Source organism: Zootoca vivipara, chromosome 7, assembly GCF_963506605.1.
Source record: "Zootoca vivipara chromosome 7, rZooViv1.1, whole genome shotgun sequence".
Taxonomy (NCBI): domain Eukaryota; kingdom Metazoa; phylum Chordata; class Lepidosauria; order Squamata; family Lacertidae; genus Zootoca; species Zootoca vivipara.
In genome coordinates, this window is record NC_083282.1 from 67,255,503 (window position 1) to 67,279,752 (window position 24,250).

At 40.8% G+C, this 24,250-nt stretch overlaps 1 protein-coding gene across 7 annotated transcripts in view; it reads left to right on the plus strand.

The window, feature by feature from the left end:
* TOX2 (TOX high mobility group box family member 2) overlaps window positions 1-24,250 on the plus strand; it is a 220,867-nt gene that overhangs the window by 54,437 nt on the left and 142,180 nt on the right. For all 7 annotated transcript variants that reach the window (XM_035123036.2, XM_035123039.2, XM_035123035.2 and 4 more), the window contains exon 2: window positions 16,915-16,980. In XM_035123036.2, coding sequence (XP_034978927.1) covers window positions 16,915-16,980 — 66 coding nt within the window. The remainder of the gene's footprint in view (window positions 1-16,914; window positions 16,981-24,250) is intronic.

Below are 24,250 nucleotides of genomic sequence, written 5' to 3' on the forward strand. Positions count from 1 at the left end.
TTGAGGGTGTGTGGTGGGGAAAGCTGCAGGGGCCAGGAATTAGAAACTCCGGTGTGCATATAGAAGTGTGCAGTGTGAATGGAATGTCAGCATTAGATGCAACCCTGAAATAATGCATCACCAAGCATGCACACGTTCCTGTTTCTTCCCAAGCCAACACAAACTAATAATGCTGGAATGGGGAGGAGGCGAGTCAAATCAATGCTTTATTACGGTCATATAGCAGCTATTAAAACTAAAAATGCTTTACAAAGCTATGGGAGTTGTCACTCGGGGTGGATATAAGAGTCTATGAGTTTGAAGGGGCTATGTTTCCAGAGGGTGGGTCCAGCTGGCCTTTCCCCAGGTGCTGCTCTAAGTCATCAGTTTTGTACCCAAACGGAGGAACTACTTCCTACAGTCCAATACCGAGTTTGCTATTCCATTGGCTGTCTTGTTCTTGGGGGGGGGGGGGGTAGACTGGTCCTGCAGATCTGCGTGCAGAGTCTGGCTACCGTCCGAGTTAACTTTTGCTCCTTTCCTAATAGAAGGGCATTTAGTTTGGTCTTATCTGGGAGGTCGGCCAGGCTCTCCAGAATGGGGGCGATGAGGAGGCGAGTCACAGTCTCCTCCTGCCCTGTCTGGGGCTTCTTAGGTTCCCCTGACTGCTTTGGCAAGAGTGGTGTTGCTGTAGCTTCCATGCCGCTGAGGTAAGAACCCAGTCATAGTAGCTTCTGCCATCCCAGCAGAGCATTAAATTCTGAGGCTGTGGTGCCTTCTGAACAATTACAGCTCACAGCAGTCCAAATGAAAATGTTTGTTGAAAACAACATGTGCATAATTAAGGCTTAATGAGCCCTTGTCTGTTTGGAATCTGCAATTAGATTTATAATAGAAAATACTAGCAAATGCCAAATAGCTTTAAAAGAAGCTGAGATGAAAGGTAATTTTGTTGCAGATCTAGTAATACTGTAATTGAATTGAGCTTGGAAGTGTTGAGGAAAACGATGGGGAAAGTATTGGGCAGGTATGCATTGTGCAGGTTTATCTTATCTGCCTGTTTGCCTATCTTTGAAGCTGTCAGTCCCACTTTTAACTGTTTATTAGAGCCGCACAATTTCTCTGCAACGAGCACAGATTCAATTTGGGTTTTCCTCTAAGCTATTAATTAGTTGGACAAAGCTGCTTTTTACACTGTCTCATCAACATGTTTTAAACTTATTGTTGGCCGTAATGATGATAATGCACCATCTGAAGCTCTCATTGTTCCATGCAAGGTTTGTAGAGTAACGATTAGAAGAGGGAATAAGTTGTAAATGTTCAAATGTTTTAAACTCGCATTGTCTTTGTATGGGGCTGAATGTTTTTTTAAAAACACTTCCTCATTCTGCCCCTTCATGAATCATTCATGAAAAGGCCAGATAAGAACTTCAAACTTTTACACTACCTCCTACTTGTAAAGCTGCATGGAGGCTATGGTAATAGTTATTCCTTTCTTTCTAGCATTCATATCCTGCCTTTCATCAAAGTCACCTTTAGCTTAGAATAGGGCACTAAAGTGCATAAACTCAAGCAGATGATGTCATGAAACAACAGAACTGGCTCATAAAAAAAAATGCAATTAAAATACTCTCTAATGCCATTAAAGACACGAGAGAGCAAGAAACTTTGCCCAGTATCTAAAAGATAAGGAGCCAATGTGCCTGGGGACTGAATTTCATAATTTGAGCACCACCACACAGACAACCCTGAGTCACCAGGGGACTCCCAGAGAAGAGTCTCTGCAGGAGTTATTAATTGGCAGGCAGTTCACACTGAAAAAGATGCTCCTTTAGATCATGGGTGGACACACTTCAGGCTTTTGAGTTTTGAATACCAAAACTGAATGAAGCTCACAGTGCTTCCATGCATAGACCTATTCCTGGTTACTCCCCACTCCCCACTCACTGGCTTAAAAACATAAGATGAGCTTGCTAGGTCAAGCCAATGAACTGTTCTCACAATGGCCAACCAGAGGCTTGTAGGAAGACTGTAAATGGGACACGAGCACAACAGTGGCAAGCTTGGTTCACCTGTCTTCATTTCAACCATTTAATGGCTAGGGTGGGGAAGTCAGTATACCTAGGCATCCTTAACAAACTACAGTTCCCAAAATACCTTGTGTATATGGGGGGTGGGGAGGCATGTGCTTTAAATGCATGCAACTGAACTAATTACACATTTCTTTTCTGTGCTTTCTCTACTTCCTTACACTTCCTTGTTTCTCCTTTGAATTTTAGATTGTAATTTCCTCTACCAAGGACTTGTCCTCTTGTGTGCTTTAAAGCACTATGCACATTGATGGTGTAATAATAATAATAATAATAATAATAATAATAATAATAATAATATTGTATGTAGAATGCTTACTAAACCAGCTGCAAACCCATGCACGTTTAAATAAAGCAAATTCCCTGAATTTCCAAGTAACCGTGTATAGGATTGTACCTAAATCATCATAGGGTTTAATGCAAGGGTGGGCCAAAACATCCCATAATTTTTTACCATTGCCCATTGTAGCTAGGGTTGATGGGAGCTGGGAGTCTGACTGTATCAGGTTCCTCACTCCTATAAATTAAGCTGGTGTTAGTACAAGCATGTTTGTTTACAGATTTGCACAGCTGCTTCTGGGAAGGTTCAACCCATTTCATATTTCGGAGGAACATTATTCTTAGAAGCATCCGGCATTCAAATGTATTTCCAATTATTTCATTTTAAGTTCTGTTAACTTGGCTATGCTCTCCTCAATTTAGATCCCTTTTAGATAGACAAATATGTTTATTTAAATAAATCATCCTGCTTTAAGTTTCTTTTGAGGTTTGTTGATCAGACTAATGAGCATACTCCATATTTTTCTCATAAGCATAAAGTCTGTCTGAACAGAAACATGAAGAAAATTGGCACAGATGTAGGCTTTCAGAAGAAATTATTCATATTAGGGCTGATCAGTGAGAGAACTTATTTAAGGGGGGGGGGGAGATAGGAAAAGGTTAGGGGTAGAGAAATACTTCCACATTAAAAATAAACCTGAACTTTTAATGGTAAGAAACATCCTTCAGCCTTGCCTGCATTTAGGTTTCGGCAAACTTTATTCTGGAATGATTTATGTCAACTGCAAACTGTATTTTGTGGTATTCTAGAATTTAAGTGCAACTTAAGTGATGGATATGAGACTTGTATAGGCCCCTGAACAAGGCCTCATACTTCAGGAATATTTCTCTCACGCAAAAATAATTTATACTATTTGGCTGTCATACAGTGTGAGCTGCATTTGCTTTGATAGAAAGTGGATGGGTTCCACTGGGCGCTTGAGTTTGGATGAGATGGTAAATGATAGTGCAAACTGAGTTTCATAAACCAGCCTCAAACCAAGATTTCTGGTGCTGGATTCTGGGCCCCAAACAACCCATGTTTAGGGAGTCAGGTTGGGTTTTGTTGTTAAAAACAATCCATAATTAAGCCAGGAAAGCATTGGTTTAATGTAGCTTGTGTACCAACTGGGCCTGAGTGTGCAGCTGTGCACAGGCAGAATTTAAAGTCCACCACAAACTGCTTTGCAGGTCTAGATCCAGGTTCCTATGGGCCCTTGGGACTGGCCCACTATGCCATGGCTGATGGGTGGCCCCAAATCCTCTTTCCTCCTCCTGCCCTATTAAAGTCCACTATTGGCAGATGAGTAGGTGGGGAGGACGTCCCAACAACCAGCAGGGTGGGTGAAGGGACCAACAGAGGTGGTGATGCCCTAAGCACAGCAACAAGAAGGCAGTGCTGAGCCACAACTAGATGGCTGATCATTTTGCTTGGTACTGCTTTGTCTGTTGCTTTGAGTACAGCCAAGGGGAAATCAAAAGAAAGCACCATTTCCCATTTATTCATAGAATCATAGAATTGGTAGGGAACCCGAGGGTCATCTAGTCCAACCCCTACAATGCAGGAATCTTTTGCCCAACATGGGGCTTGAACCCACGACCCTAGGATTAAGAGTCTCATGCTCTTACCAACTGAGAGCCCAGCATTCCTTTAACTGACATTCAATTACGAGAACTATTTAGCATGTTGTGAACCTGGCAGTTATTCTCTATTTTTATCTTAAACCCTGATTTATCTTGAAAGAAAATAAAAACAAGGCACTGTTTCTGGTTATCTTTTACTGTTATATTAACTGCTGGCAAAATCTGTGGATTCTTTGTATATAACATCTCTCTCTGTGCAAATGTACTCTCCATTTCCTGTGAGTTACATAGAAGGTGTCTTTGTGTGAATAGGATATGAAATCAGTACAATTATCGGTTAACCTTGTTTGTTTCGAGTTGTGTATACGTCTCAACCCAACGTCTGGGGACATGCAAAACTTTTTTGCTCCTTTCTTAAAGAAATACCAGCCAGGCCTGCACAATTTGTGACTTGACAAATGAAACCCTGAAAGTGGTGCATTTGTTGCAGTGCATTTCACATCACGTGACTCTTCTGCAGGGACAATTGATCTAATCTAGTCAAGGGTTAAAATAAAGCCGGGTTAACAACAAAGCATCTTGAAGCACCTGGGCATTTTGCTGCTCTGCTGAAAGTGGCTGTTTTCCAACAGAGCAGTTTCAAAGGGGAGCTCTAATTGGAAAAACAAAGTTAATAGCAAAGTTTTATTTGATATTCCTTGAGACTTGAATAGATAATGGTTTCCTGTCCCAGTACAAGTGGTGATTTTCTTAACATTGAAAGGATACAGTTACTTTTGTTGGGAGTGGTCATTATGCTTATTTTAAATTGAATTGACACAGGCTGTAGTTTTTGCATTTATTTGCCATTTTGACTCCATTGTTGCAGTACGTATCAGATGAAGTGAGTTCACAAAACATGCCTAGATAAGAGGAATGTTATGATTAGCATGTAAAATTGCAGATGTGACAAGCAGTTGAATATTAGTAAACTTAACTATGGGTTTCCTATTCCCAGGGAAAACTTTAGCCCCAAAGTTATTAGTCAGTTTCTATATCATGATTGCTCTTCACCGGAGCTTGTCACTGCTACTATGAAAATGACCAAATGGGAAAGTTTTATTAAGATTTATTTCATTCTGCATGCTTTTCAAAGGTGTCACAGAATCAATTGCAGGGAATGCCCCTTGAAAGAAAGCTGCAATGTTCAAAAGGTGATTTTTCAAAAAATTATCAGATGTTTTAATTCAGTAACGGGGTGTGTGTCGATCCTATAAAAATGCCCCAAAGCCCATTTTGCATTGCAGTGGTGCAAATTAAGCCACTAGAAAGTTAAGCCAATTTAAGTCTAGTTACTGAAATATCCTGGGATATGTTCAGAGATTAGATAGATCAGTGGGATCTATGTTTCTGGGTAGTAATGTTGGGGATTTTTGCCTGCTGGCTTTTAAAAACTCACACTGGGTTAATTTTAAATGTTCCTGTACATATTTCATAACTATTTTTTCTCTCTTGATCTTGCATTTAGACCCTGTATTCATTTCCCTGGCTAATGCCCAGGGCAACTTAAAGAGAAGGGCTGTATATAAAGAGTAGACTTTGATTACTTGCAGTAGGATTTATTTATTCATTCCAACAGAATTGTGGCAATACTGCTGAGAAAGGTATTTCTGAGGGTCAAATGAAAGCCAAATTTGACAGATCTTCTGCCATCTTGTGCATATCTTACTGGGTAAATCTTTGCCAACACATTTTGGAGCAGTATATTCTGCTTGCTGTTGAAATGTTTCTAAAGTCTCAGATTCACCAGGAACATCTTTGGGATACTGTACAGTGGCAAAAGCTGCTTTCTTCCCATCAGCTCTATTTGAATATTTAATAATGAACATTTATTAAGAAAATATTGTCAATTCATTCTCAAAAAGAGAGACTTTAAAGCTGCCCTGGAATTTATATGGATTCCATATTTCTATCAATGAATTCAAGGCAGTGTATTTAGGGTTCCCAGGAATCTTCAATCTTTGAACCAAGAAGACCCAAATCTGCTTAGCTTCAGTAAGGTGGCTGCAGTCTGATGCTTGGGGAAGTAAAATGTGTGGCTGAGATTTTTCTCTTTTGCCCTGTAGAGAGTAATTTAATTGGCCCTAGAATAGTAATCCCTGGGTTTTAGGCATCTATAGACTACTGGGGAAAGTTGGAAAGAGGGAAGCAGCAGCAGCAGTACATCTCCACGATTTAAGAAAAAAGTATTGACCTTTGTTAAACAGAGAAGAAATTCTATTGGACCCATCCCACGGTTTTGGAGAAATATAGAAATCTTTATAGCTTTTGCTTATTGGGGTCTTTTAGGAAAAAGCACATAGAAAGTATAGCCGAACGAAAAAAATGGCTGCAAAGTAATCTCTGTTCTTTATAACACTTTCCTTTTTCTTATACATTCAGCCCTGAAAGGGTTAGTTCAGGAGTTTGATCTCTGAAGTGTTTTCACATTCTGTTTCTAATTTCCATGACAAAGATTGTAGGAGGGACAGAATAAGGAACAAAATTTGCAGGCCAATTTGAGGGCTATAATGGGAAGAGAAAATGGCAGGGGCAAAGTGGGGAGAGAGGGAGAAGAATTGTAATTAGACTTTGAAATAGAGAAAAATATTAATGTGCTTCCATTTCAGTCTAAAAACTAACTTTCTCTTACTGAAGCTGAGGGTTATATGGGAAGGATGTGAACTGTTTAGCAAGTTCTTGAATAAACTGTGTGAATTATTACATGAATTATGCCCACTAAGGAGTAGCTGTATTATTTAATGTAGGCCTACAGCAACACCTCCAGATTACTTACTATTGTTGATGATTAACAGTGCAATCCATAAAGCACCCTTAGACTGTAGTCCAGTGGAATTATTTTTAAGCAAATGTACACGAACTACATGTGTTATTAGACTTGAAAGGACTGGGATGAGGAGCACACATCCTTCTTTGACACTCCCTGAAGTTGCTTACTGAGCAGGAGTTCCTGTTTGTTTCAAAAGCATTTGCTTCCAAAAAGTCAGAATTGCCACTTTCATCTTAAATTTGTCCCTCTTTCTCTCCCTTGAAATAATAAAATAAAAGTAGAAAGAAATAATCATTTGAAAGGAAAACTACCTCACTGGCTTCGGTGTGTTGTGTGGCATTAAATTCAAAACAGAATCTCACAGCAGCTTGAAAACCATTCCTTAGTAAACGCCAAATCACTTTTGCAGTAGCTTTGCTTCTGTAACCATCTAAATAGCGTGAGAAATAACAATGCATGCTGTAGCGATGAAAACAAAGTCGGTGGTCAGCCCTGTCACATAGTGTGTGCAGCAGTGAGAAATAGAACTGTTGCTACTTAGTTCCCTATAGTTTTCTGAGGGTTTAAATAAATCTGTTGCTGAACTATTGACCCTCTTTGACATTACCAACTCAGGGGAAATCCATGCATTTCAGTGGTCAAATGAATAATGCTAAGTGGATCACTGTGGGCAAGAGTTTGTATAAAGGTCTTAATGGGAAAACTGCAGTTAAAAGAGATTAGGCTAACCTTAGTGGTATATATTCCCAGAAGGGAACCGATGCTTAATAATTCTTTTAGGAAAACACACTGGCGGCCCTGTGGGTAGGAGATTTCGATGGCAGCAGGCCAGAGGAAGACATTTTACATCCCTGGGACTTGACAGAAATGAGCATTGACAAAGCAGGCATGGCAGCATTCTGAGGTGTTTGTTTTAGTATTAGCCCTGCAGATTGTACATATGACTTCTGATCTGCCACAAGGACGTACAATTTTGCAAGGAAGGAACTAGCGCAGGGATTAATATTACAGCTAAGACGGAAGGAGAAAAAAGATGAAGGGAAAACTACAGTGGTACCTCGAGTTACAAATGCCTCAGGTTACAAACGCCTTAGGTTACAAACTCCGCTAACCTCGAAGAGTTACCCCGAGTTGAGAACTTTGCCCCAGGATGAGAACGGAAATTGTGTGCCGGCAGCACAGCGGCACCCATTAGCGAAAGCACGCCTCTAGTTAAGAACAGTTTCAGGTTAAGAACGGACCTCCAGAACTAATTAAATTTGTAACTAGAGGTACCACTGTATTTCTATTCTTAAAGCATGTAGGACAGGCATGTCCAAAGTCTGTTTCAGGGGTCCACTGGTCAGTTTAATCCAGCCTCTGTGACAGTTTATTTCCTGGGGTAAAATCCAAAAAAACCCTCAACAATTTCAATCCTAAAAAAAAGGTCAACAAATTCGGTTGGCCCTTTGGTCAGCCCTCACGGCCCTTCACTTCATCAAATCTGACCCTCTTTGAAAAATGTTTGGACACCACTGATGTAGGGAATTTTTAATAATAAAATTAGAAGTTTTATTTACAAATAAATAAATAAATAAATAATAAAAGCAGGGGTGTGTGTTATTATATCTCAACCCTCATGGCAGTATAAATTTAATAAGTATTGACACAAGAGTGTTGCTATTCACGTATTATGCTTTAATTAACAAATAAAAGGGTATTCCCTGTACATCCCTGGTAGATACAATCTTTAAGATTGGTTAAGACTCAAGACTTTAAGATTGTCAAACAAACCCAAGCAAAGCTCCCCTTGTTTTCATTGGATATTGAATATTAACTACCCAGGAGCTCTCGTTGTTGTTGTTGTTGTTGTTGTTGTTTAGTCGTGTCCGACTCTTCATGACCCCATGGACCAGAGCATGCCAGGCACTCCTGTCTTCCACTGCCTCCTGATCAACTGATTGGGAACACTGTCCAGTGTTCTCGAAGCTACGAACACGAGTTTGACCAAACTGCGGGAGGCAGTGGAAGACAGGAGTGCCTGGCGTGCTATGGTCCATGGGGTCACGAAGAGTCGGACCCGACTAAACGACTAAACAACAACAACAACAACATACTGATTGGGAACAAGACGTGTGAAAGTGGCCAGATCTTCTTTCTCCAGTGGCTGGTATAGCTACAACATCTGCCAGAACTGTGCAAAGACATCTTTGAGCTCAGATGCTACCAGACAGTTTAGGAGCAAAACCAACTCCAGGAACACACCCAGGCTGCTCTCAGGCTTTCCCAGCAATGTCTGTGAAATTCGCTGCTTTGCTGACAGTGCTTTCCTGTTCAGATTCTGGACCAGATGTTTGTATTTTTTAAAGATCATTTACAAACAAACAAAAAATCCCAATTCTTACGGCTTTCTTTTTATCATTTTGAGAGTGCTTATAGTATGTCAATGTTACCTTTAAAAACTTTAAAAAGCTGTGTTCCATTGCTTTTTATCTAGAACAAATGACCTAAAATTGCAAACTGAAGAAGAAACAAATTGATGGGAATCTGTTTTGTAGTTACTACCTAAGCAACATGGAGGGTGGTATTTTGCTAAATTTGAACTTTGAAAAAAAAGGTTAAAGACATTTAGTTGCTTTTTTCACCATAGCTCACTGCAGATACCACACTCAACAAACATCAAGCCATTGAATTTAGCTTGACACCTCCAAGGCTGGTTGTCAGTTAATCCTAGGTGTGGTGTTATTTCTCACACAGTCCCACCCTACTTCAACCTATGTAACCAGCAAACAGTAACAACAACACAGAACAACAGTGTGCTAGAGAACAAACAGGAATCATAGAAAATAGAATCACAGAGTTGGAAGAGACCACAAGGGCCATCCAGTCCAACCCCCTGCCAAGCAGGAAACACCATCAAAGTATTCCTGACAAATGGAATATAATACCATCCTGCTATGGCTTATTTTATGTGTATGTCTTACCGTATATTCCGGCGTATAAGATGACTGGGCGTATAAGACGACCCCCAACTTTTCCAGTTAAAATATAGAGTTTGGGATATACTCACTTCATCAAGAAATACGACCCGGCGTATAAGATGACCCCTGACTTTTGAGAAGATTTTCCTGGGTTAAAAAGTAGTCTTATACGCAGGAATATACTGTATTTTCGAAGAAACAGGGTATGTGTGTGTGTGTGTGTGTGTAATATAATATGAAGAGAACCAATTCAATTGAAATTTGGTAGTAGATAAGCCAAAAGGAGGGAAACTACCAGATCCTGATGTTTTTTAAGTTGGTACGCTGCTCATGAATGGATATTAAAATAAAATTTCTAACTCTGTTCTTCAACAAACTTGCCTATAATCTGAAGGGGGGAATTACCAGTTGAAGAACCAAATTAATGTCTTAAAAAAAATCCTCCTATCCATTTAAAAAACGTAATTTGGTCCCTGGTAGTAACAATGCCCACTTGTTGACCTCCTCCTCCTCCTCCTGTTGCTGTTGTTAGTGGTGGTGTGTATAGATGCACTATATACAGTATATGTATTATATATAGAATCATAGAATTCTAGAGTTAGAAGGGACCCCGAGGATCATCTAGTCCAACCCTCTGCAATGCAGGAATATGCAGCTGTCCCAAATGGGGATTGAACCTCCAACCTTGGTGTTATCAGCACCACACTCTAACCAACTGAGTATTAATATAGATAGACCATTTTGGCTGTGAGACCTGCTCCCAGCCTTGCATGCCTTTTTACATCTGGCCTGTGAGGGCAGGGACCTGATTGATTCCACCTACAAAAGCCAAGGCTGCTGAACAGACTCTTCTGTTGGGGTAGTTTTTAGGTTTTTTAAAAGAATAATTAAAAAAAATCTTTATTTTTAGATCTTATGATTTGTGTGGAAATTGTTCAGTTTTGCTGTGTATTTTATAATGTGTTTTATTAATAGTTTATGACTACTTTTGTCATATTTGTAATTATGTAGAAAATTTTCATGCTGGAAGACACCTTGTGCATGGTTTTAACTATGGAAAGTCGGCAAACAAATAAAATGATGGTAGTGTTAATATCCAATTTAAATAGAATAGATAAAATCTTTCAGAACTTTGCAAGAATTAGACACCACCCATGTCTGTTTTTCTTTTCCTGCTCTGAAATTCTTCTTTGTTTATTGGGCATACAAAGTAAAATATGTATTTTGAATCAATTGTATGAGGACAGAAGAATAATTAAGACAGTAGTTCCGGGCTATTTTCTCTCTCAAATAAACAGAACAAGGAAGAAAACTGTTTCCATTGTTCAGGATGTTTAGGTAATTAAGGATAAATCTGATCGATCTTTTTTTTATCGGAAATAGAGTATGATGAATGCATGTCCTTATATCTGGAAACTGATTAGTATCTCGACATGCATGAGGAGATACTTCTAATCGAAACTGGGAGAAAACCATCCTAACAAAAGGAAAATATTAAAATATTTTGTTTCAACCGTAAATAAGTGTGGAATGATGAAGCCAATTGTCTTCAATTTCGTTGCGCAGTGCAAGGAGAATGAGACTGCAGCACACATTCTTTATCTCCTATACCTGGCTATAGCATAAATGGCAAACATTTAATTGAAAAAAATACCCCGGCAGGGGAATTCTTATAATAAATTTGTTTGTGCCCTTATTGCCTGGAGGGGTAAAAAAAAAAATCTAATCTGCAGTAAGGAAGTTCTGAAGTTTCCCTTGAATTTTGAGGGTTGATTTTCAGCCTCACTGGTTGGCAATCAGAAGCGCAGTAATTTTCAAGACAGGCTTCATTACAGTTACTGAGTTGGCGACAAGTATAGTATATAAAGCAATAAAACAAGTATGTTTTACCAAATTGGAATTACATAACGGGAGAGTCTGCATTTGCTTCCAAGGAAATAGCACCTTTTAAAAAGGCATAGATATGAAGATGAACTCAGTTTCTTGCCTGGTTCTAGAATGGAGCTGATACAATTAAGGCTTCTTCCTGGAGATGGAAAATAATGGGTTTTGAATGGATAGAGAAATGTGCATGCATTTTATGAGAGATTTAGATTAATACTCTGCCTGCTTGCAGTGGTGTACATCTAGAATAGAAGATATGCAATATTTGGCGCAATGCTAAATTCACCTCCTGTTGAATTGTGTTTTGTCATCATGGTTTCAAAGCTGCAGCCTTTGTTTTCTAGGTGCATCATTGTGGGAGTCAGCTCTACTGATTTAGAATCTGGACTGCTTAATGTAGTTACAAATTATTGAGATGATGGCACACTAGATATGATGCAACAGTATCTGAAACAGCGTACCTTCTAATGCTTCACAGAAGAAAATAGGAACATGCTTGTAATATTGAAGTCACGTGTATATATTAGGGCTGCACATCAGCCCTGAGATCTGCGTCAGTCTGTAATTTGAGTTCTAAATGGTTCTGTATAAAATGAAGCTGTGTGTTCCCCATTCACTGTAATTGGGAATCTAAAATAGCTATAACTCCCCCCCCCCTTTTGGCCAAAGTGGATGAAATTTACAAGCACAGGAGCTTGCAGACAAATCAGTTCAGAGGCTTTTTGTAGGGTAATTAAAAGGATCCACGTTCCTCCATAACTCATACAGTATTAGGGCAATTCATCTAGTAGGCCAAAACTCTAAAATCCATAGGTTTCATATTTTTGAGGAGGAAGAGTGGGAGTTTGTCTCTTGTTCTTTCTTACTTTAAAAGAATTAAAATGTGACTGAGTGATATGCATTATTGCTTGTACATTTTTGTACAACACATTTTAACACTAAGCTTTCTGGTGCTTATTTGGAATGGTGGAGTAGGGGAATCCTGCCCTGATTATTGCTGACCCTGTGTGTACATAGCATGGGTTGATTTCATGTTGTGTAACAGATGCAATACAGACTGTGGCCAGCCTCTCCACACCCTAAGTCACACCCAGGTCACTATTACTTTACCTTTCTTTGTGTGCAGTGTGGTGGCCGTCCTTGCATAAGCTCAATTCAGTGCATGATGATACAGTAGTTGTGTCATCAAAGGAACTGAGCAGGTCTTTGAGTCTTGCACTTTATTTTATGACATGTACTGTAAATTAAGGTGTCATTGATGCGCCTATTTATCAAAGCTATTGTTTCTGGTTTTCTCCAGTGTCGTTAAAATTCTTCAGTTATTTTCATTTAATGCCTTGCTAGGTAGCGACTACATATGAAGCTGTAAAACAGGGGTCCCCAATCCTGTATTTTATTAAATAACATGGTTGGGGGTGTTTATCAAGGGGGATGGGGTGGGAGGTAATTATTATCCTTCCCTTCCCTGCCAATGCCTTCCTACAACCCCTTCTTCTGTTGTTGCTTCTACCACCACCCCTCACTCCAAACAGATTTGTTTCCAGGCTCTGAGTGAAGCTGATGGGAAAGCTGATTGCATATTCAGTTTATATGCATCAGAAGAAGTTTGAACTTTTGCACTGAAGTATCTTGGAGGAACCTGTTTATCCTTGGATGCAGTCTCACTGTGTGGAAGACAGGAAAGCTAAATTTATTAAAGGAAATGCATATATTTTTTTTAAAAAAGGTAAAGGACCCCTGATAGTTAAGTCCAGTCGTGAATGACTCTCTGGTTGCGGCGCTCATCTCACTTTACTGGCTGAGGGAGCCGACATTTGTCCGCAGACAGTTTTTTTTCCGGGTCATGTGGCCAGCATGACTAAGCCGCTTTTGGCAAACCAGAGCAGTGCAGAGAAACACCATTTACCTCCCTGCCAGAGCGGTACCTATTTATCTACTTGCACTTTGATGTGCTTTCTAACTACAAGTTTGGCAGGAGCAGGGACCGAACAATGGGAGCTCATCCCGTCGTGGGGATTCGAACCGCCGACCTTCCGATCGGCAAGCCCTAGGCTCAGTGGTTTACACCACAGCGCCACCCGCATCCCAATGCATATTTAGGAACGGTAAAGGGACCCCTGACCATTAGGTCCAGTCGTGACCGACTCTGGGGTTGCAGTGCTCAGCTCGCGTTATTGGCCGAGGGATCCGGTGGACAGCTTCCAGGTCATGTGACCAGCATGACAAAGCCGCTTCTGGCAAACCAGAGCAGCACACGGAAATGCCATTTATCTTCCCGCTGTAGCAGTACCTATTTATCTACTTGCACTTTGATGTGCTTTCGAACTGCTAGGTTGGCAGGAGCTGGGACTGAGCAATGGGAGCTCACCCCGTCAAAGAGCCATACTTATTCTTTCATCTCGGTAGAGACATACAAGGTATCTTCTCTCTCATAGTGGGATGAATGGAGAAGGAAGGGAAGGGGGAAATGAGGTCAGCAACCAAAAGAGTATCAGTTTAGCGCATGTTAGTTCAGAAAGACGGTCTAGGAATCTTGGAGGTTCCTCCCTTTATCTCCATTCTCTCCATGCAAAACCACCATACTTACTACAAGCTAGGTTGCATCCCAACATTTCCAGCAAATGGTACCTGGGGGGCTGGAGAGAAGTGTTATGTGGTAGAAGAGATAAGCATTCCTACTTCTGCCAAGTATTTTCCCCTGCAAAGACCACCCAGCACCTGCAATCATGTTGCAGGATCCCATGTTTGTCAGCATTGCATATAGCAGGGGTCTTTTTCAGTCGTGGGCCGGTCCACTGTCCCTCAGACCATGTGGTGGGCCGGACTATTTTTTGGGGGGGGGGGGGAATGAATGAATTCCTCTGCCCCACAAATAACCCAGAGATGCATTTTAAATAAAAGCACACATTCTACTCATGTAAAAACACCAGGCAGGCCCCACAAATAACCCAGAGATGCATTTTAAATAAAAGGACACATTCTACTCATGTAAAAACACACTGATTCCCGGACCGTCCACGGGCTGGATTGAGAAGGCGATTGGTTGCCTACCCCTGGCATATAGCTCCAGCCTTTCAGCCTTTGTTCAAAATCATTGCCTGAAGAAGTATTCTGTTTAAAGCCTGAAATTTACAGATTTCAACCAGTGATGTTGATGTACTAAAAAAGTTTCAATGACCTCTTTTATATTTTTGTTTGTTCAAAATCCCAGATTATTTGAATAATAATGCAAAAGATCAGCTACCTCTAGCTGTGTTATGGCATCCAGTCCTTTTCTGGTGCTCAGATAAAGTAACCAAGAAAGGGGTTCTTTAATTCTGGCTTGAGCTTACTGTAGAAGCTTTGTTACATTGCACAGTTCTGAAGGTAAGTTTAGGGCCTTCCCTGTAAGAACGTGCATCAGAGAAAGAAATCAGAACAAGTTTGGTGATTCGCTTCAGGTTCTCCATCTTTGCGGTTCAAAGCACTCTTACGTGATATTTCAACACCTGTGCATAATTTTTGCTATGTTGCCCCATAGCAATACAGATGAGTAAGATTTCACTCGAGCAGTTTTGACAGATTCATGCTGATAAGATGCAGAATAAAGGAGGGAGACAAAGGAAATAAGTAAAGGTGAGCAGGGGAAAAAAATTGGAGCACAGGTTAATCTTTGTCACACTTCCTTTTAGGTTAACATGTTTTTTTAATACGGTAATTAATGCAGAAAGTATAATTTATAAGAAATAATCCAATATGGCTTGTATAATTACAAGGGTTTACATCCAGCATCTTGTGCCTGTAGTAGAGCTTTTTGAGTATCAGCTGCTAGATTGAGAAAGCCTTAGATGCTAAAGCGTCTTTCCTTCATTCAGGAGGCAAGGGTCACCTGAGACTTTGTGTCTTGGGCAGGGACTCTTGTTAATTGTAAGATCAGTTTTCTGTTGGAAGCCTGCTGCTTCTGTTTCCAATTGACTTTGCAAGAGGTATTGGTTGGAGGATAACCCAAAGTATCAAGTAGCAGGGAAGGATTGGCAAGCAAAAAACTTGCCACACACACACACACACACACACACACACACACACTCCAAGATGTAAATAGTGTCATTCTTCAAGTGGCATGGATAACATCTTTAGAAGTCAGAAAACAAGTTGTATAGAGGAGACCAAGGAAGTGTTCACATTCCCATTTACTGTTCACTCATTGCATTTCCAGTGTTGGTTTTTCATCCATGTTCACATTATAATTTCTAAAATGCATCTGTATCCTTTATTTTGCGTTGTTTTCGCAAACCAGCTTCACATTGATTGGAGCTCTAAAGCTTTTCCTAATCCAGCTCTAGCGAAGGTGTGAAACACCCCCACCCCTCAACATCCCTTGGTGTGTGCACAGACATAAAAGAATTGAAGCTGTGCTGATGTGAGCAGCTGGGAAGGGGGGGAAGCTGTGAAACACAGCAGAAGACAACAATTTCACTGTACTCAAAAGCAATAATATGAACACACTCTAAGATACAGGTATAACCTATAATCAAGTTAGATGGGAGAGACGGTGCCTCTAACTCTCCCTGGGTTGAATGAACCCCTTTTGCAATCCAATAGAATAGAGCAGACAAAACGAAGGCGGCAGGAACACCCTTGTTTAAGTAGAATCCTTAAAGGTTCAGGTTTCCAGGGACCCAGAGCAGCAGTGGGGGGGGGGGAGGGAGAAGAGCAAAATCAAACTACAGTACCTCACAATGTCAGGTACAACTTGTGGGGAGGGGACAGTGTGCATCCTTGGGTGTAAAATCCAAGGGTGTAAAATCATGCAGAGTAGACCTATTGAAATTTGTGGACCTCAGTTATGTTAATTAATTTCAATGGGTCTACTCTGAGGAAAGCTTCCTTGACCATCACCCCAAATCCTCATGGGTGTTAAAGGGGGTGGAGTACTCGGTTTTTCTGACAGTGGGATTTATAGAACTACTTCTAGTGTGTCTTATTTTTTATTTCTTAGGAGTCTCATTCAGTAGGTGCAAACTGAGCCTTGATTACACTGGAAGCAGAGGACATGCAATCTCAGGATGCCCCTCTATAGGTGCATAATGTATGGGGCCATGTCCTTGTCAATGTTAACAAAGAGCATCCATGGGAAAGTTGGTGTATACAACCCAATTTGCTTTGGGCAGGAGAATCAGTATGAGCTCACCCTTTTCAGGCGAAATGGAACATTTCTTGGAATGAAAGTGCTTTGAAAACACCTAAAATAGCAGCAGAACCTAGCTCTCCTGGCTACAGTGATAACCACTGGTTTCTTCTGTCTTTCCAGTTTGACGGAGAGAACATGTATATGGGAATGAATGACAATAACCAGGAGTTCCTCTCAGCAAATCAGGTAAAACGTAACAATCTTTGTGGGCTGTGTGTATATGCAGGGTATCAAACAACACTCATTATTTGCTTGTGTGCTGTCCTATATTAGTTGTAATTAAATTGCTTCTGCATTACTAAGGACACGGTGTAGTAGTGCAGAGTTGTGCAGCGGTGTCAAGTAGCATCTCAGATGTCACCTTCCCCGTAAATATCTGCAAAGGATGTGCAAGGTTTTCTACCATTTCAGAACAGCGTTTATAGAGGAAGACTCGTTTCATTTTTAACCTTTACTACCCTATGAAAAGCCAGCGCATACTGGAGGAAAGGCACACTCATACTTCTCATGTTATACATTTGAACTCTCACACAGGGTTGGCTTTGAAATTCATATCAAATGAGGATTCACGATTTGAGACCTGTCTGCTTGCTTGACATCATTTTCATTGCACTTATTTGTAATGCTCTTTTTGCCTTGTGGCACCTTACTAAGAACATAAGAGCAGCTCTGCTGGATCAGACCAGATGCCTGTATAGTCCAACATTCTTCCCCACAGTGGCCAATGAGATAGCTCTCTGATGCCCCAAGCAGGACATGAGTGAATTAGCCTCTCCTGCTGTCCCAGCCTCCCCCCAACAATGGCTAGTATTACTTGGCAACATTTAGCCAAGCGGCTACCAGAAGCCAGCGGTAGCCTTATTTGCCATCCCATTTTAAAGCTGTACAGGTTGGCAGGCACCACGACATCTTGTGGTAGAAGCTTCCACAGTTTGTTTTGTGTGAAGAATTCCTTCCTTTTGTTTGTCCCGAATCTCCCAACATTCACCTTTGGCGGATGACCCCCAGCTTGTTCTTCTCTACATGCTTGGCTATTTTATCTTTGACAATACTTTACACCAGTCTTCCCAGGACGGACGTTAATCTAACCGGCCTGCAATTGCCAGGATCTGCCCTGAACCCTCACCCCTTTTAAAACAATAGGTAACTTTCCAGCCATCAGATATGGAGGCTGCTTTGAGGGGCAAGTAACGTATTTTTGTGAGAAGATGAGCAATTCCACATTTGAATCCTTTGAGAACTCCCAGTGATTTTTCAGTTTTTGTTTTGTTCATTAGGCCACAAACTTCATTTCTCCTCACTGCTATATGTCTCAGTTCCTCAGACCCCCCTCCTGCAAAAGTTATTCAAGGGTACTGGAATCAGGCCCAGATACATTTGTGATGGGAGAGGGCCATAGCTCGGTAGTAGAACATCTGCTTTGCATGCAGAAAGTCTCAGGTACAATTCAGGTAGGGATGTGATTGTCCCCTTTCTGAAACCCCGGAGAGCCCCTGCCAGTGTATGCAATACTGAGCTTGTGTAAGGCAGCTTCCTGCATCCCTAGATGACCTTTGAAGTGCTTTCCAATCCTATGATTGGTTTTCTTTTACGCAGCACCAGCCTATGTTCCTATGCATCTGGCTTAGCTGAGTAAATAGGCAGCAGATCGTTGCAACCGTGCTTCACTGTCTTCAGTAAATTTGATTGCTCCACCAGAGGTTTGAGAAAAGACTACAAACTGCATTCCGCATAATGTAGTACTCAGTGCATATTGTAAGTTATCAGTCTGTGTCACAGACATGCACAGCAATAAACATTGCAGAGTATAATCCTGCACAAAGGATTTATATCTAGGCAAAGACTGTTGTAATCTTTCTTTCTTGGATGCTGATATCTGCATTCTGGGGCAAGGTTGCAATATGTTCTTGACTACTCTGGCAGGCATCTTGTCTTGGCCATATATCTGAATTCTTAAGTGAAGTGTTTGCTTCACATGTAGATCAGAGATTGACCATGATGTAAAAGTAATGTTAAACCAAAGACAAGAAGAAAAACGAGTGCTCACCTTCAGAGGTACAATATGTGAGCTTGTCAGATATGGTGAAGTGAGACATATATCCAGTCAGAAGTTTCTAGAGATTGGATAAACTCCAGTTGCTGCCAGAAGAAAAGCTTTTAATTTTTCAAAGGGCAAGAAACAAAGTGACAAAGTTAACTATTAATTGTAAAGTCATAACACCATAATAAAGTGTTCAAAACAAAAACCTGCATTCCACATTCCCTAAGTTAATGATTAGTGCATTCAATAAAATCCCCATTACCTTGGTTATACAAAACATTTTTTTCCTACCTAACGTCAGTTATGTGTGCATAAGGGAGCCCTAGGCATAGCAGTCAAGCAAGTTAAAGGACAAAAGCACTTTCCATCTGTTCAGGGCGTGTCACATCCAGTACTTTTCAAATCTTTTTTATCATTGACTGTTCTTTCCAAACTTGTGGAGTTATCATCATAATGGTTTAATATTTGTCAAAATGCCTAAATGACAGGGGCACTGTATGTAGATAAAAGTAAACAGCAAAGTAGTCACAGATTCACAGTCTAAATAAAAACAACAGGGAAAGGACTTGAAGGAAAACTCAGTATTTTCAGGTGAAGCTAGAAACTTCTAACACCTATAAGCCAAATTATTAGCAGCTTTTGCCCCTGTCACTCCTTTGCCTGTGTATGTGCAGATCTCCTTCCTTACCACATAATCCTAAGCATGTCTACTCGGAAGTAAGTTTTACTGAATTCAGTGGTGCCTACTCCCAGATAAAGAGGTAGCATCTCTTCTGACTTACAGTCTGCAAACTCAGGCAAGGGTACAGAAGGGATCAATTTAGTAGCCTTCCCCACACTATGAAAAAGAGGGTTGCTAATGTTGTTTGTCCTCATGGTTTCATTTACCTATTTGTGGTATTTTTTAATACCACTTTTCCATGTAAATTTCCAAAACGGTTCACAATACACATGAGAAACATTCAGATCATAAAAGATCCTAGTGTAATGAAACATGAAAAACACAATAAAAGCAAAATAAACAAACAGCAGAGCAGAGGGAAGCATGTTTACAGATTCATCTTTTGAAAGCACAAATGGAAAAGGAAAAAGTGGTAGCTACATAGGTTTTTCATGTATCCAAAGGATACAAAGATATCTACCACTAGGTCAATTCCTCCAGCTACATACTATGCTTTAAACATGGGCACAATCCCATTTACTTCAGTTTGGGTGTATGAAGCAATGATTCTTCAACATCAACTTCATTGGACTGGTCATGTTGTTCGGATGCCTGATTATTGACTTCCAAAGCAACCACTCTATTCTGAACTTAAAAATGGAAAGTGTACTGCTGGTGGTCAACAAAAAAGTTTTAAAGACTCTCCCAAGGAAAATCTAAAAAAATATAGCATAAACACCGACAATTGGGAAACACTGGCCTGCGACCACTCCAATCGGAGAACAGCCTTTACCAAAGGTGTCATGGACTTTGAACATGCTTGAACTCAGGACGAAAGGGAGAAACATGCTAAGAGGTAGGCACATTTGGCAAACCCTCACCATGATCAACTCCCGTCCAGAAACCTATGTCCCCACTGTGGAAGGATGTATGGATCCAGAATTGGACTCCACAGTCACTTACGGACTCACTGTAAAGACTGTTCATGGAAGACAATCTTACTTGGCTACAAGTGATTGCCAAAGTATCTGCCCTCAGCAGACAGGCTAGCCTTTTAAAGCTTATTTTTAAGCACATGGTTGCTCAAGTGGAGTTGGTGTTGGGTATGAGGGTGAAAGAATATGCTGAGATAATTATTCCTAAAAATTGGTGCGCATTTCCATGTTTCTTTTGTAGGAATTCTATTTTGTCTTCACACAAAAGATCTGATCTAGAGAAATACTGAAAAACTACAATGTCTAAACACCAGGCTTGGTACAGCTAGTCAACTCTTTGTTTTGTTGCTTATCAAGGTCAGGCCAAATAAAAGAAGTTCATTAGCATCTGAACTGAAACTGCTTAGGTCACTGGGAACAGAAGTTTCCTAGTACACCTCTGAATGAAACTCAAAGTGTATTATTAATAGAGCATGAATAATGAAAGCAGCTAGATGCTCAGAGTATTCTTTGTTGGGGAAACGTAAGCAATAATTTTACATACTAATGCATGAAGAAAGGTCAAAGAATCCCAGTCCAACGGTCAGGATGACTCATCTAGCCATGCAGAATATAATATGGAGAAGCAAGAGAGACAAAAGAAAACTATAAAGGGATTCAAATAACCAGTGTGGTGGTATTCCATGTGGCAGTTTGGGATCACTACTTACAATGCAATAATTTTTGCACAAAATTCAGGTGTTGCACCTTGGATACAAAGAGCACGCATGCACTCACACGTGTAAACGACCACTTTTAAAATTTATATATACAAGGACATGATTCTTCCCCATTCACCACTAATGTAATTTTAAAGATGGAAATGCAATTTATATCCATATCTCCTCTTCAACTTTATGAAATATATGTTTATCTTGCCCATGAGTATCAGAATCCAAGACTAAAAAATGCTGGGTAAAGGACCTTTTTACTTAAAGGTTGCAGTCCTATCAGGGCTGTTACCAATGGCTTTTTTTGGCTGTTTGGGCTCATGAGTTCTATGATTATAAAATGATTTCACACCAGCCCATCACAGAAGCCATTGCCTCTTCCTTTTCGTATCTGTATAGCACTAAAGATCCCGAGTCAGTATAAGGCCGGGAAAATAACACAACACAAATGATGTGATTATATATTGCTGTAAATGTTGAAACAGTGTTTTGCACTTGTTCTCATGGCTGCATCTGCACAGCTTTCTGCTGAATGGTCTCCTGATACAGGAAACAGTATGCTCTTTTCCCCATGGTGGGTGCTCCCATGCACTTTTTGAATGTTACAGGGACTTTTCCAGGTTTGCGCCCTGGTTATTGAATGCCTCCCCAGAGGGGCTGCTGGCCCCATGTGAGGACTGTTTTATTTTACAATGCTTTGGAATCCACTGAATCTTAGATCTCTTGTATATTTTCAGTGACAGTCTGTATGCTGTTTTATTCTCTGATGCTGAAATTGTCTGCTGCTTTTTTATGGTTTTGTGATTATTATTAAGTATTTACCACGCTTAATTTTTCTGTAATAACAGAGCATGTAAAGATGCTGTACAGTATACAAATTTAAAAAAATTCCTTCAGTAGCACCTTAAAGACCAACTAAGTTTTTATTTTGGATACCAAAATAAAAACTTAGTTGGTCTTTAAGGTGCTACTGAAGGAATTTTTTTATTTTACTTCGATCCAGACCAACACGGCTACCTACCTGTAACCAGTATACAAATTTGGCACTTTCCAATGGAAAGTGAAAGGCTGCTTTCCTTTGAGGTTTTGCTTGTAAGATGCTGGTTTTAATTTGGTCTCCACTTGGTTGTTTTGTTGCTGCTGTATTTTTTTAAAATGATGTTTACTTTGTGAGCTTGTTCAACCAGCTTTATATTGCTGCTGCTGCTATTGTTGATTTTGTTACCGTTTGGTACCATTGTTGAGGCACAAAGACTGGGCTTACAGTGTTCAACTAAACTAACCCAGAAAGCACAACTAGTGATGGGGGTGAGCTTGGTTTTCCAAGGGATTTGAACAGTAAATTTGTTTAAATGGGCCTATTATAAATTCGGCCTTGACTCCTTTGGTGCCTAAGCCTGGCTCATAACTGCTTAAACTATCTTTGCGTGTGGAGGTCCCCTCAAATAACTCACCACATAGACAGAATTTTTGTTTAATGGTTTTTGGCATGAATTTTGGCCACAACTTTTATTGAATACAAAACATGTGAGTGGTTGCGTAGGCATTGGTTCTCAACTGTCACCTAAGGACAGAAATAATAACTTGCCTTGTCAACACAGGGAAATCCTACAGGGAGAGACGGGGACCTGGGTGCATGAACTCTTCCCTCTCCCTTCAGGCTCCCAGGGGCCTCAATATACCATCCTGGCCCCAGAGCCCGTGTGGTGTAGTGGTTAAGAGCGTTAGACTCGTAATCTGGGGGACCGGGTTCGCGTCTCCACTCCTCCACATGCAGCTGCTGGGTGACCTTGGGTTAGTCACACTTCTTTGAAGTCTCTCAGCCCCACCCACCTCACAGGGTGTCTGTTGTGGGGGAGGAGGGGAAAGGAGATTGTTAGCCACTTTGAGACTCCTTCGGGTAGTGATAAAGCGGGATATCAAATCCAAACTCTTCTTCTTCTTCTTCTTCCGACCTGGGGTTACGGACACAGCATAGAGCCCCTGTATTCCTGACCAGGATTTCCCCCACCACGCAGGCATTAACTTGGGGACAACAGAATCAATAAGACCCTTTAATACAACCAAAATAACCAATGCCTAACCGCCAACCTTACAAGTTGTGACTATTTGCTATGCAGTAGGCAAAAAACCAGATGGCACCAGCCAATCAGCCGAATGGAAAATAATTCCTACCAGGCCCCTGAATACAGACGACCCCTTGAGAGGCACAGCAATGTCAACACAGAGGCCTAAAAACAGTGGAGGGAGGGTAGGGATCCGAAACGCAGCCAAAGAGAAAGAGAAACCAAGCATTTAGCCTTTTATACCCCAGGGGTTGGACTTACCACTTGCAACATACTAATTTGCCCAATAACAGCCCAGATCCAATCGGACGGTGGCCACTCATGCCCCCACCTTTGACTCAGGAGTGGTTTGCTAGCCCCCGCCGCAAATTGTGCTCTCTATGATAGAGAACCCGCATTCCCCACCCTTAAAGAAACACACACTTGCAGGACTGCCATTCTACCCTTACCCTCTTCTTTTTCTCTGTCTCTTTAAATTTACCTGGTGGCAATAATACAGAGGGCTCAAACTAAGGTCTCATCTGGACTCTAGGCCAGGGCTGGCTCTACCATTTGGCAAAGTGAGGCAACCCCCACAGGTGGAATATGCTCATGAGCAGTAGGAGCAGCCTGCTGGCTTTTCCACCTAAATCCCAGGGTAATTTCTTCCCTTTGGAGAAATTAAGGCTTGTGTTTAATTCTACAGACTCCTTTAAAAAAAAGCTAAGGCCATCTGCCTTACATTCTGTCAGCAGAAAAGCTACCGAAATTTCCCACTGTGTAAATGCGAATTTAAGGCTCATGTGGTCCACTGTCACTCTTTTCATTTTGCCGGTTAGAAAGAGATCAGAAACTTTCTATTCTGATTCTGAATGAACCACAGTTCTCCAATCCCCATGGTGTCAAAACCTGGGAACTGTGGTTTGTTTAAACTATGGGTCAGGAAACTAGGTAAGACCAGTGCCACCTACTGACCAAACTGTATAAGGACGTTATGCATACTGAGCTTATTCGAACAATCAGAAAAAGCAGGACCAAATGATATTCAGTATAAAACATTCCCT